We start from the raw sequence: 12925 nt of genomic DNA on the forward strand, positions 1-12925 counted from the left end.
CATACTACAAATTGAATACAATTTTCACATAGCAGAAAGAGCCCTGGGTCTGATGACCTGTATTCAAATATCTCACAGTCACTTAAGCTCCCTGGGTTCCATTTTCTTCTAAAATGAAAGGTCTGGTTGGCCTGAAATCCTCCTTTCAACTCTAGGGCTTTGACCTTAATGTGTGTACTCACATGCAACATGAGAGAGGAGAGAAGGTAAGAGGGGAAGGAGAACAGAGGAGAGAGAAGAACATGAATTGGAACCCAGAATCCAATTCCACCTCTTGTCACTCATTGTCTCAGAACCTCATTTTGCTCATTTGTGAAACAGGAAGAGGCCTAGTTAGAGGACATAGCTCACAGGTTTGTGGAGCCTGATCTAGGCTTGTATCAGCTGACAATGAGTACACAGCACTTAACAAACTTTGAAGTTTTCTACATAAATTCTAGCTACAATATTTTAATTATGTTACCTATGTTTACACACACACACACACACAGTGACACCTCTCAATTCAAGAAGGAAAAATCATCAGCTCATCTGTAAAATCAAGGGTGTAGTCAAGGAATCCCAAAAGTCCCTTACAGTTCTGGGATCACTGCAATTTTCCAACAAAGCCTTGTTTCTCTCCCCCATCACCTCAGGGTGAGAACAACTCTTTTTAATTGTGAGTCTGGGAATGTCTCTGAATTCCAGGCAAGTCTTTCCTGCAGACATTTAGCTGAAGAAGCTAACGCGGCACTTTCTCTTCTCATGCTCCTCTTTCCCTCTTACACGCAAAGCAAAAATCTTTCCTCTCTCCACTGTAGCACAAAATGCTGGGCATTCTTCTTATCACCCAACCACAGGATCCCTGAGAGCCCAGATACAGAAACTTGGTCTGCTATATCATATGCCTTTGTATTGCTATTCCCAGGTCTTCCAAGAGTTTTCAATAGGGTTGGGAAGAAAACATTTCTGGGGAAGTCACTAACCTGCCATAATTTAAAATATATATATGGAATGTTCTAAGGATCACTCAATACATGCACGAAATGACTGAATACCTTGTTAAACTAAATAAAAAACAGTAAGCTACAAGCTCATCTCCTGTAGATCCACTAAAAGAGATGATGGATATGATTATGCCTATTTTTAATAATAATTCACCTTCATTTAGGCCTTCAAAGTTGACAAAGCACTTTCTTTACAACATGCCTGTGATAAACAAGCATGCGCCTCATTTTGCCCATTTAGCAAATGGGGAAGGTGAGGCTCAAAAATGTTGTGACTTACAGGTCACATTAGCTTAATTGAGAATTTAGGGTACAGAGTTTAACTTGAATTTAAGTCTTTGGCTTGTGTTTGGTCTATTTCTCATACCACCTCTTGATGCCAAGGGCAGTTTATCCAGATGCCTATGTCTGTACTTCCCAACATGAGCCATGACTCCAAGATTTGTCAGGGGATGAAACAGTCACTTTCCCAGTGAATTTCATAATTGACACCCTTGGTTTCTGAGCTAAATATGCTGGAAGGACATTTATAGTTCCCAGGTGAAATTGGCAACTGGCCTCATAGATGAAGATTGGGTATATTTCGTTGATAAAATTCCTTAATTTAAGAAAATCTAGGTTTACAAGTCTTGACCTTGCTATTGGGGTAGTACCTATGGTCAACAGAGTTCACAACGTACCCCAACATTCTTTTTCAAATACCCTCAAAACAGCAAGTACCAAGACAAAGCTCCTTCCAGGACCAGCTAGGATCTAGAGATCCTCTGGGCAAATGATGATGAGTCTCACCTGAGGCTGATAGGGGCTTCTTTCTCTTCACTGCTACCATAAATCTAGCCTGATTTATGGCATTTTCACAAACAAGCGGGATGTTAAGAAGTCCTGCCTCTAATTCCCTTGATGTTCTGACCATACTAATCCCTGTGGAAGGGAACAATGCCTCTAGGTCCCCGTTGCTCACTGTGCTGATGGATTTAGCTGATTTCTCTTTCATGAATTTAATATTTAACTTTACAGTGATCTGATCTTGATTTCTCCTGTTACATAAGCCTCAACAATGATACTGATGGAAACTGTCACTAGAGTTACCAAAAACACTTTTTATTTTCCTTAAGATCTCTGTCTAATCACCCCCCACACTGCCCCCCCCACTTAACCTAAAAAAGCAAAACCTATGGGTTTGGGGGCTATAAATACTGCATGTGTGGCCATGCATGAATAATAACATGACAATATCTTACTGGGGGTCAGACAGTCTCAGAAAATATACAATTGGCAACTTTGGCCTTGCTTTTTTCCCCAAAGAGGATTGACTTTAATTGTTAGGCACGGGGGCCAATTTCATCAACCAGGAATAGTTTAACATGGGGAGCTCAACTCATTTTTTAATCATTATTTATTAGAATTTCAAAGGATTATCAACATTTTGATCAAACCAATGTCTTCTGTTCCTCCGTGGAAAGAAGAAGGAATCTCAAATACTTGAGAACATATTCAAAAGGATAATCGGATCCTCATAGTCTGCGTCTTGCTCACTCAACATTTCCCCGATCATATTTCTAGAATTCAGGTGTCCCGACTACAGCCCAAACAATGAGCCTCCCCTGGCCGGCTGTGCCAACTTTGGCTTCCTCCCTCCGTCCCTCCCCTCAAACTGCCCCAGAAAGTTTTATTTTGATGGAAGTGGCCAGGCCTGTCTGTCTGCCATCAAGGAGCATTCGGCATTTTTGTCTGAAACCTTCAACTCCTTTTTCCAGCCTCACCTCCCCCCCAAAAAATCTGATTAATGTCAACACAGCTGCTCTATTCTGTGGAATGTAAACTAATCTTGTTGTGAGACCTCCCTCCACCTCAGGAGACTTCCTCTAAGCCCCTGGGGGGGGGTGTCCTCCAGCTTTCCCTCCCAATCATTTTAACCCGCAGCCTATTTAACGGATGTTTTGAGTGCCTGACTATCAGGTAGATACAAGCAGGTCATTCTTTATCACACTATGGGCAAGAATCTAACTTTTGATTTCAATCAATAGGGAAGCATCCTTCCAGACTGTCATTGCCCTGTGGAATTCCCCTGCTGATTCCAGGTAACATGGGTGCTAGTTACCAAGTCCCTTCTGAGAACGTGGATCAGAATCAGAGTCAGAAGAAATGGGATCAGCTTTCAAGCTTTTACCAGTTTGCAATGGATTTGCATGTCAAACTTTATTGCCTTTCAGAGGACTCAAGTATGCAAGGGAGTATCATGTTTAGGAATCACCACCACTGATGCCTTGGTGTGACAGCTTGGTGAGACCAGACATGGGAGTCTTTTATACATTTGTTGGCAAAGAATTTCTGACTGGCCAGTCTGTTCTCATACATAGAAATATACATACATATATATATATACATACATATGTATATGTGTGTATATATATATAAATATATATATATATATATAAACTCATCCCAAGGAAAATAATAACAATAATAAATTTCTCCACAAATACAGATTGAATTCTATTTCTCCTATACTTCCTAAACTGAAAAAGTTTGGATTTACCACAAGAAATCTTCCCCAACGTGAAATTTCCATATAGAATTTACTACAACTTTGACTTGGGTGACCAAAAGCCCTGAATATTGGTCTCTATCTCCATCTCCCTAGCAAATATATACATATATTATATACTGAATATATGTGTATGTATATATATGTGCATATGTATTCAACTAAAAGAGCATCTCTAGGTTGTATGCCAAAGTCCCCAGGTGCCCCTTACCTCACTGTACTGAGTCTGAGGATTGTTCTCCAGGTACAGCATGTTAGCAGGGAGGTTGATCAGCGCCGCTGTCCGCTCTGCTGGCTCCAGGATTTTGGCAACCCCCCCACCCCCTCTAAGACCCTCAACGCAGTATTCTCCTAGGAAGATAACAGGACTCAAGGCTTGCTCTCTCTTTCCCTGCATAATTTAAGGTTTCCTTATATATACCCAACTATAGGCATGAAGGGGCGGGACCGTTCACTTTACCTGTCCAATCCATCAAACTTCCACCTGGACTCCTCCACTCCAATGGAGTGAGGCCTCTCCCATCTCATTAAGTGGTTAGAATTCCTTATCACCAATCTTTAAAAAGGAAAAAAAAAACAACAACAACAAGGAGACAGAGCAAGAGCGGTATAACTTTCCCTTGTTAGAGAGAGAGACAGATAGAGTGGGAGAAAGACAGGAGAGAGAAAGAGAAAAAAAGAGATAGAAAGAAGGAAAGGAAGAAAAGAGGGAAGGAGGGAGGGAGGGAGGGAGGGAGGGAGGGAGGGAGGAAGGAAGGAAGGAAGGAAGGAAGGAAGGAAGGAAGGAAGGAAGGAAGGAAGGAAGGAAGGAAGGAAGGAAGGAAGGAAGGAAGGAAGGGAGATACCACCATTAGTTCACTAATTAATGGAAGGGATTTCTGAAAGTTAGTACAAACTTAAGAAAGTAAATTAAGAAGAAAAATGGGGGAGGCAGGTACCTGTGAAGTGGATTATTGAAGGAAATATACAGACAGGTACAAAAACAGAAAAAAAAAAACGAAAAGAAAGCTCGTGACCTACGCCTGCAACATCCCAATTTGGACAGCTGCCTGGTTTTCAGGGCTGGGGGAGACACTATTACTCTGATCTCCCAGCTCCACTGTAAAGCACAGTCATTGATTCCTATGGCTGGCTTATTTCAGAATCAGAACACTGCAGCCCAAGCCCTCAGTCTAAGCAAACAAGCTCAGAGAGACAAGAAAGCAGCTTCTGCACAAGTGATTCAGAGTTGGGATCGATCAATCCCTCCTCTAGGACTGGGAGCCACCAGACTGACGGAAGCCTCAGACCAGACTTGATTATGTCTTGTCCTATCCCTTCCCTCTGTGATTCCAAATCCAGGTTTTCACCGTGCTTCTCTGCCCCAGTGGAAAGCATTCTGTGCCCCGGGGTCAGCCGTCCCAGCGCTAGCATGCTAAGGGAGACACAAACAAGATTGAAAAGATGAGTAGGAAGGTTGGGTCCTCCAAGGTAAGGGTTTGCTGGCTTTTGTCCTGTAAATACACCTCCATAGGCCCACAAGGATATTACCATGGAATCTGGCCCTGGGCTTTGAGTTGGGTAACTGATGACCAAATTCACCCCAAGTTTCATTCGATTCCTTCCATTATCTCTGTGTTTTATGTCATTCTGGTAGATTCCTATCAGGCTCTCCTTTGTCCCCTCCCCCAGCCCCCTCGCTGCCTCCATGTTATGTGGTCACATCTGTCAGTGCTTAGAGGAAATCCACGTGACACTAAGTGGAGGCATGGCCCTAGAGTTCCTGAGCATTGGGAAGGCTTTCTCCCACCCACTCGGGAATCAAGGCTGACTGGGAGGCACTGACGGGGAGCTACCGGTCAAGGTCTCCGTGTACATCTGGACTGGTGTACATAATGATAGACTTGCCTTCCCTTTGCTTCTGCTTTTCCATCTGTCCAATTCCTGCTGCCAAAGACCTCCTGACTATTGGACAGAATTGTCCAAGCGGCTTTGTTTTGGTGGATAGAAAAACTGAAAAGCAGAGGTTAGGTCACTTGTCTAATGCTAAACAGGAAGTTAAGGCAGGATTTGAACCCAGACCCCAAAATTCCAAATCCCTTTTCTCCTGCAAAAATGTGCTTTATTTTGGTTTTGCAGTCTCCCCCCAAAAATGTAAGATGTAAGAGTGGTCCTAATTATCAAAAATTCCCTCAATAAAATTTATTGCCCTTTGGCCAAGTAAGATTATGAATTTTAGATGAGGCTACAGACTTCCCCCAGGAACTTAATTTGCCCTTGCAAGTACATATTGTCTCTAATCTAGAGATGAAGAAAAGATAATAAGAAAAAGAAGATTCAGGGGTTAGAATGAGAAAGAATGGTCCTCCCTACCAGGGAGCTGAGATATTTGCCCCAGTGTTTATAAACCATTTTCCTTATCATGTCTCACCATCACAGGCAACTGGGTGAGATAGTGAGCCCTGGGAACATGGCTCTATTCTAGATGTGAGTAAGGAGAGGAGGCAGTCTAAGCCTAGAGGAAGAGGCAGGGGCAGTGACTCGTCTAAGGCTATTCAGTAGGCACATGAACGTCAGCCTCAGATTCCAGGAGATTAGAAGGCTCCACTGAGAGTCACCTGGGTGGGAATCCAGCCTCCAAGGCTTCCCAGGTGTGTGGAAACAGACTCTTCAACTTAAACTGATGTGGAAATGGCCCCTTCTGTAAGACCACGGCCAAAAATGGATTGATAGCAAGAGGTCTTCAGCAGCCCAGATTGGTGCTCCTACCACTGAGTGACACTGACTAAACCCAGCTCCATCTCCTATCTCCCTGCTATTGCCGTGCCTGTCCCCCATGCATAGAATGGAGCACCTCCTCTCCCTGAGCCTGGGGAATCATTACTTTATTTTGAGGTAGTTCACTTGCCACCCCCTGCATGAAGCTTACTTGATCTGCCCTCCAACTGCTAGTGCCTTGTCTCCCAAAGTCCCTGTGTGTGTGATATCTTGGGTGCACTGCTAGCAATCAATCCACAAACATTAAGTGTCTCTTTTGCATGAGGAAGCCCTGTTTTGGCACTAGAGGTACAAGGATAAAGAAGGAAGCTCATGTTCTAATGGAGGAGATAAAAAGGATATACAGAAATACAGCATGAGTTGGAAAATATACATACAAAATTATACAAATTAGTAATATAATAATAATAATAAATAATTGGTATTTATAACCTACTAAGCTAAGTAATTTACAAATAGTATCTCATTTGATCCTTTTAACAGCCCTGGAAGGCACATACTATTATTAGCTCAATTTTACAGTCAAAGAAACTGAGGCAGAGAGATGCTACATACTTGACCACACAGTATTTGAGGATGGATTTGAACTCAGTTTTTCCTGACTCTAGGTGCGGTGCTCTGTGCCCTTTTGTTCCCTGTAGCTGCCTAACTACATGGCCATTTGAGAAGAAGGGCATAGGAACTTGGGGCTTCCAGGAAAGGTTTGCTGCTTATGGTGTATCAAGGGAAGAGGTGGACAGAAGAAGGTGGATGACGATTCAAAGGATGAGACTTGGAGTATCCTTTTTGAGGATGCAAGAGAAGGTAATTCAGCTGAAGAGTGTGGAAGAGAGAGCTCTGTATTTCTAGGGAGACTGGAAATGTAAGTTGGGTGGAGCTTGAAAAATTAAACTAAAGAGTTTATATTTTTTCTTAGAAGAGTTGTTATTAGCCTTGTGTGTGTGTGTGTGTGTGTGTGTGTGTGTGTGTGTGTGTGTGTGAGATGTATCCCTTTGAGAGTCTGGCAAAATCTCTGTACCCCTTCTCAGAATTTATGGTTTTTTTTCCCACTAATTCAAAGGGAATTCTAAATTTCAGTTAGAGATGAAGGAAAACAAAGATGTATTCTTTTCCACCCAAGATCATATACCACCTCAATTTTTCTAGTAACCTTTTGGGGTTAGCCCCAGGTTCGGAACCCCTATCCTAGATGCAGAGAAGGCTTGGATTGAGTGAGTAGGAGATTCACATGGTTAGATTTATGCTTATGGGAAATTAATTTGGTAATAGCATAGTGCAAGGGTGGGGATTGACTAGGTGAGGCAATCTAGCCACTCTAATCCAATTACAGTAAGTGTCAAGATGCTAAGGGCAGATACATTTAACAGGAGAGAAGATGGCTAGATGTTCACCGGGTTTGATTAAGACCTGGATATCAAGAATCAAAGACATTCCAATTAGTAGCAACAGGAAGCATCTGCTGGCTGGATGAGGATGTTGTCCACCATGGAAAAACCTCATTCAAAAGGAGGGGCAAGTTCAGATCTATGGTGGTTTTTGAAGCTTGGGAAAGAGTTTCAGTGGAGTGATGAGGTTGGAAAGCAAACTACAAAGGGGTGAGGAGTAAGGCAGCAGAGAGGAAGTCGAGGCCTGGCCCATGATGGGCAATAAGTAAATGCTGTGCTTGACATACGATCCTCGCTCACACTCTTCTTCAACAATCTTGGGAAGCAGGGAGTGCAGGGATTCTGGGGAGCCCTGTCTTACAGATGACTAACCCGAGGCAGTTGACTCGAGTTGTCTAAGGGACCTGAGATGCAAACAATGAATTCAAGTCCACTATTTTTTCCACTAGGTAATTATTCTGTGTTATCCTGAAATATGCCCATTATATGAGGCACCGTAAGTCAAATCATCAACCATAGAACTTCAAGGTAATGTGACTCATACCTTCCAGTTAGTCCTATAATCAGGATGAACTGCAGGTCAAACCACAAAGTGCAGATATTTCCTCCTCAACCATCTCAAGCCTCTACTAAAATGACTCTCTTGGGGGACAGTTACAGAAATTAGCTTTCATCTGGCCTGGATTAGATTGTTCTCTATTGATATCACCTTGTGGTATGGAAGCCACCATATTGGTGAAGGCCAAGCCAATGGAGAGGGAGAGCTCTAGAAGTTCCTTCCACATTGGAAAGGATCAAGTTGAGTCTGAGCCCAGTGACCAATTGTGTGTCAGTCATCCAAAGGTTACTCAAGTCAAGGTCAGAGAGTGGCTGCTCAATGAATGGTGGACTACCACGCAATGGTTTGCTCTTTGAAAAAAAGAGTGGAAAAAAAGCACCATTAGGTACTTCTTGTTTGCAAAGCCCTGCACTGAGTGCTGGGGATAAGAAGAGAGCAAGATGGCATCTCAAGGAGCTCATATTCTACAGCAAGAGATGACGTGAAGCAAAGGTTTGAGCCACAAGTCCTAATGACCATACCTGGGGCTGGAAGGCATTGCTTTGCTCTTGTTGTCTTTCAGTCGTGTCCAACTCTTCATGACCCCATTGAGGTTTTCTTAACCAAGATACTGGGTTAGTTTACCATTTCCTTCTTAGGTTTATTTTATAGATGAAGAAATGGAGGCAAAGAGGGTTAAGTGACTTGTCCAAGGTCACACAGTTTATACGTTTCTGAGGTCAGATTTGAACTCAAGAAGATGAGTCTTTCTGACTCTAGGCCCAGTGAACCATACACTGCACCAACTAGCTTCTCTTGAATAAGCCTCAGGAAGTCAGTCTTAAAAACAGATGAGGAAGTTGGTCACATCCAGACAGTAATGATATCACTTAAAAATGATTTGATCCAGAGACAAATCGACGCTGGTAGCTGGAGATGTAACTAGGGCAGGGCAGCTGGGCCCTTGGCTCAAGGTACTGGAATGTATATAACACCATTCTGGGAAGTGTTTCTTCCCTTGGATATCACACCCCAGATGAACTCCTCCCCACCCAATGCTACCCTTGGTGACTGTGCTATTGTCCTGGATATCTTCTCTGCCTCAAGTGATCACTTTCCCACTTTTTCCTCCCCTCCTTCTTCAGCAGCTGTCCCTGCAGGAATCTCCATGTATTCAGCATATGTTTCTGGCCCCTGACCTCTGCTGCCCACCTGAGCTGCTCACTCTGCCCTGTGCCCCTCCCAGCCCTAGATTCCACACTATAGAGTATTGGCCTATTGTGTGGTCATTCTATCGGAAAGTCATCCAGACATCCCTCAGGGGCTGAGTGATGCCTTCCCAAATGTGTGTTACACCATCCCTCTTGGTGCCACATTCACCCACTGCATGACCACATTTCTGGTAGGCCCCCACAGCATCATTCTGGCCCAGCAATGAAATCAAAGTTTCAGGTGGATGAAGATGTTTCCATTGTGATCTGAGCAAAGAGCACCAGGATGGTGAAGGGTCCCCAGATCCAGCATTCTTCTATTCACACATTAGTTATGTGACCTTGAGTGAGTCACTGATCTCTGGCAGCCTCTGATTTCTCAGGTGTAAAACTGGAGGTTCTCAAAGTCCTTGGCCGAGGAAACATTCCGAAGCCAGACTTTAGGGTGAGGACCTAAAGAAGGAATTGCCTAAGACCCGTCTGACCGGAGTCACTTCTGTTCGGGGCTTTGGCTCTCTGACCCCAGCCGTAAGAGTAATGGGCATTTCCATGGGGTTTTAAAGCCTCTCATTTAAGCCTCCCAGAGGAGAAGCTCCAGGTTTTGCAGATGAGGGGGTCCAAGCTCAGTGTTAGAGGGAGGGTCAGATTGGACCATTCGCCTCTTTCTAAAATTGTGGAAACAGAGATGCCATATGGGCAGAAGTAGGGAAGATGATGTAAAGGTCCTCTCATCAAGGAGCATAGATGGAGAACAGGCAGGAATCCCTTAGTTATCATCGATTCCATCCCACCATATTTTATAAATGAGGAGACTGAGGCACAGCGTGGTGAAGTAACTTGTCCAAGGTCAGAGAGCCAGTGAGAGACCCAGTCTATGGATCCCAGATTCAGCGGGTCCCTTCTCTGGCCCACGTGGCCAATGGGCAAACAGAAGATGGAGAGAGATGAACCTGGGACTGTCCTCTAACCCAAATCACCTGGATCTCGGGCCATGGGTATCCCACATGTCTCTGTCCTGGGCCCTCTTCTCTCTTGATGCTGTTTCCTTTGGGGATCTCATCATCTCTCCTGGATTCAATGACCATTTCTGTGCTGCTGATTCTCAAGTCTTCTGATCCCACCCTGAGCCCCTCTTAACCCCCAATCTTGTATCTCTGCCTCCCTATTGGACATCTTGAACTGGGTGTCTTGCAGGCATCTTCAACTCAACATCTCCAAAATGGAAATCATGTCCTTCCCCCAAACCCCACTCTGCTCCTAATGTGTCTGTTATGTCCAAGGGCACCGCCACGCTGCCAGTTATCCAGGTTTCTCTCTCTTACTGCCCCTACCCCCATCCAATGTGTCCATTTGAACTCTTGGATATCCCCTGTCTCTCCTCTGACACTGTTACCATCCTGATCCTGGTCCTTATCTCCGTGGGCCTCAACTGGTTGGGCTGCCTGCCTCAAGTGTCCCCGCTCCAGTATGTCGTCCCCTGAGTGGACCAAGTCATCTTCCTAAGGGTCAGATTGGACCATGTTATATGCCCCACTCCCTTCCCATTCAGACTCCACTGGCTCTCTGATCACTCCAGGACCAAAGTCCAAAATGCTCAGCTTGGTGTTTAATGCCCCTCCTAACCTAGTCCCCTCCCCCAGTGCTCCCAACACATACCCCTTCGATCTTCTTTTTCAGTCCAGCAACACCGGCCTCCGCCTGCTTCTCATCTCCCAACTCTGGCCGTTTTCACTGTCTCCTCCCTTCCCCCAGGGACGCTCTCCATCCTCACCTCTGCCTCTCATCTCCCAAGACTCCCTTGAGTCCCAGCTAAAGTCTCATTTTCCATGGGAAGCCTGTCCTGGTGCTTCTTATTATGATGCCTTTCCTCCGTGGATTAGCTCCTATTCACTCTGTAAGATGATGATGAGGACAACCACCATAAAAGAGCCAACACCCAGAGCCCTTATGTGTGCCAGGCTCCATGCTAAGAGCTTTACAACTCTTATCATCTCATTTAATCCTCACAACAAAGCTGGGAGGCAGTGGCTATTGTCATGCCCTTTTGACAGAAGAATAAATTGAGGCAAACAGAGACTCAGTGCCTCAACCAGGGTCACCCAGCTAGGAAGTGTCAGGGCAGGGTTTGAACTCAGGTCTTCCTGCCTCCAGCCCCAGGGCTCTATGCACTGGGCTGCCCTTGTTCCTACAGATTTGTTTGCATGTTGTCTTTCCCATTAGATTGTGAACTCTTAGAAGTGATTTTTGCTTTCCTTTGGACCCTAAGGGCTTAGCATAGTGTTTGGCACACAGTAGGGACTCAACAGATATTCACTGATTGACACGTACCTTGATAATAAACCTATTCATTAGAGAAATGGGTATAACACGCATGGCCTGCTCCTACTTTGGGCTTACTATTCCTAGGCACTGGAACATGGATACTTCCACCATGAAGCCATGAATGATCTCGTTAAAGTCATAAAACATTTTCATAATTAGTGTTATCTGAGGTCACCAGGCGTTTATGAGAGGGCAGTGATGGAGGCAACAGTCTACAGGGTGGCTTGCTTTCAGTTCTAATGCTTATCAGTGGATCTCAAAGCTGTACCAAGATACATTAATTTTCTTAACAACTAGGTGAGCTGAGTGAGCATTTAAACCCATTTAACAGATACACTGATGCAGATGTTAAAAGACTAGCCCAAAGCTACAGGCTCTCATGACAGAAGTCTCAGAACTCAGAACTCCTTGCTCTCAGATCTGTACCCCAATACAATCCCAAAGCCTCATCAGCTAGGTCCGGAGATTTAGGTGTTGGAGAAAGTTTACAAGTTAACCACACCAACCCCCTCATTTCACTCATGAGGAAACTGAGGTCATTATGGGCTTTACCAAAAGTCACCCATGGAATGAGTGGAAGACTCAAGATTTGCACCCTGAGCTCTAATTCTCAAGCCAACACCCATCCCCCTGTCTTACTCCAGGGCTCCAATCTATCATACTCAAAGTGATGGGGCAGCTAGGTGACACAGTGGATAAAGCACCAGCCCTGGATTCAGGAGGACCTGAGTTCAAATCTGGCCTCAGATTTGACACTTACTCACTTACTTGACACTTACTAACTGTGTGACCCTCGGCAAGTCACTTAACCATCATTGCCCTGTAAACCCCCCCCCAAAAAAAGAAAGTGATGAGTTGTGTGTACCCCTAGCAGCCCCAAAAAGAAAACCATGGGAATCTCGAAGGCAAAACAGGAGCAAGATCTTATTTCTGGATATGACAGTGGAGACTGTAAGAAGTGGGAAACAGGAAAGGAAATCTGGGGATAGTGTGTCCTTATCCACAACTTGGAAGTTCTCTCACCAATAACTGCAGGTGCTTACAGTGGATAGAGAGGATACCAACTAGCCCTCCAGTGATGGGCAACTCACTCCCTTTCTTGGTAGCCCATTTCACTTTTGAATAGGTCTTCTTGTTAAGAATGTTTATCCTTATACAGAAACCAAATAGACCTTTTT

General features: G+C 44.4%; 1 protein-coding gene across 3 annotated transcripts in view; it reads right to left on the reverse strand.

The window, feature by feature from the left end:
* The window catches only part of TP63 (tumor protein p63), a 217083-nt gene that overhangs the window by 100158 nt on the left and 104000 nt on the right, over nucleotides 1–12925 (reverse strand). Inside the window, exon 1 of one of the 3 annotated variants that reach the window (XM_043994856.1) lies at nucleotides 3746–3837. The exons of the other annotated variants lie outside the window; for them this stretch is intronic. Coding sequence (XP_043850791.1) covers nucleotides 3746–3787 — 42 coding nt within the window. The 5' untranslated portion in view covers nucleotides 3788–3837. Of the gene's footprint in view, nucleotides 1–3745; nucleotides 3838–12925 lie in introns of those variants that run through there. 3 annotated transcript variants of the gene reach the window in all.

This window comes from Dromiciops gliroides, chromosome 3 (assembly GCF_019393635.1).
Source record: "Dromiciops gliroides isolate mDroGli1 chromosome 3, mDroGli1.pri, whole genome shotgun sequence".
NCBI lineage: Eukaryota > Metazoa > Chordata > Mammalia > Microbiotheria > Microbiotheriidae > Dromiciops > Dromiciops gliroides.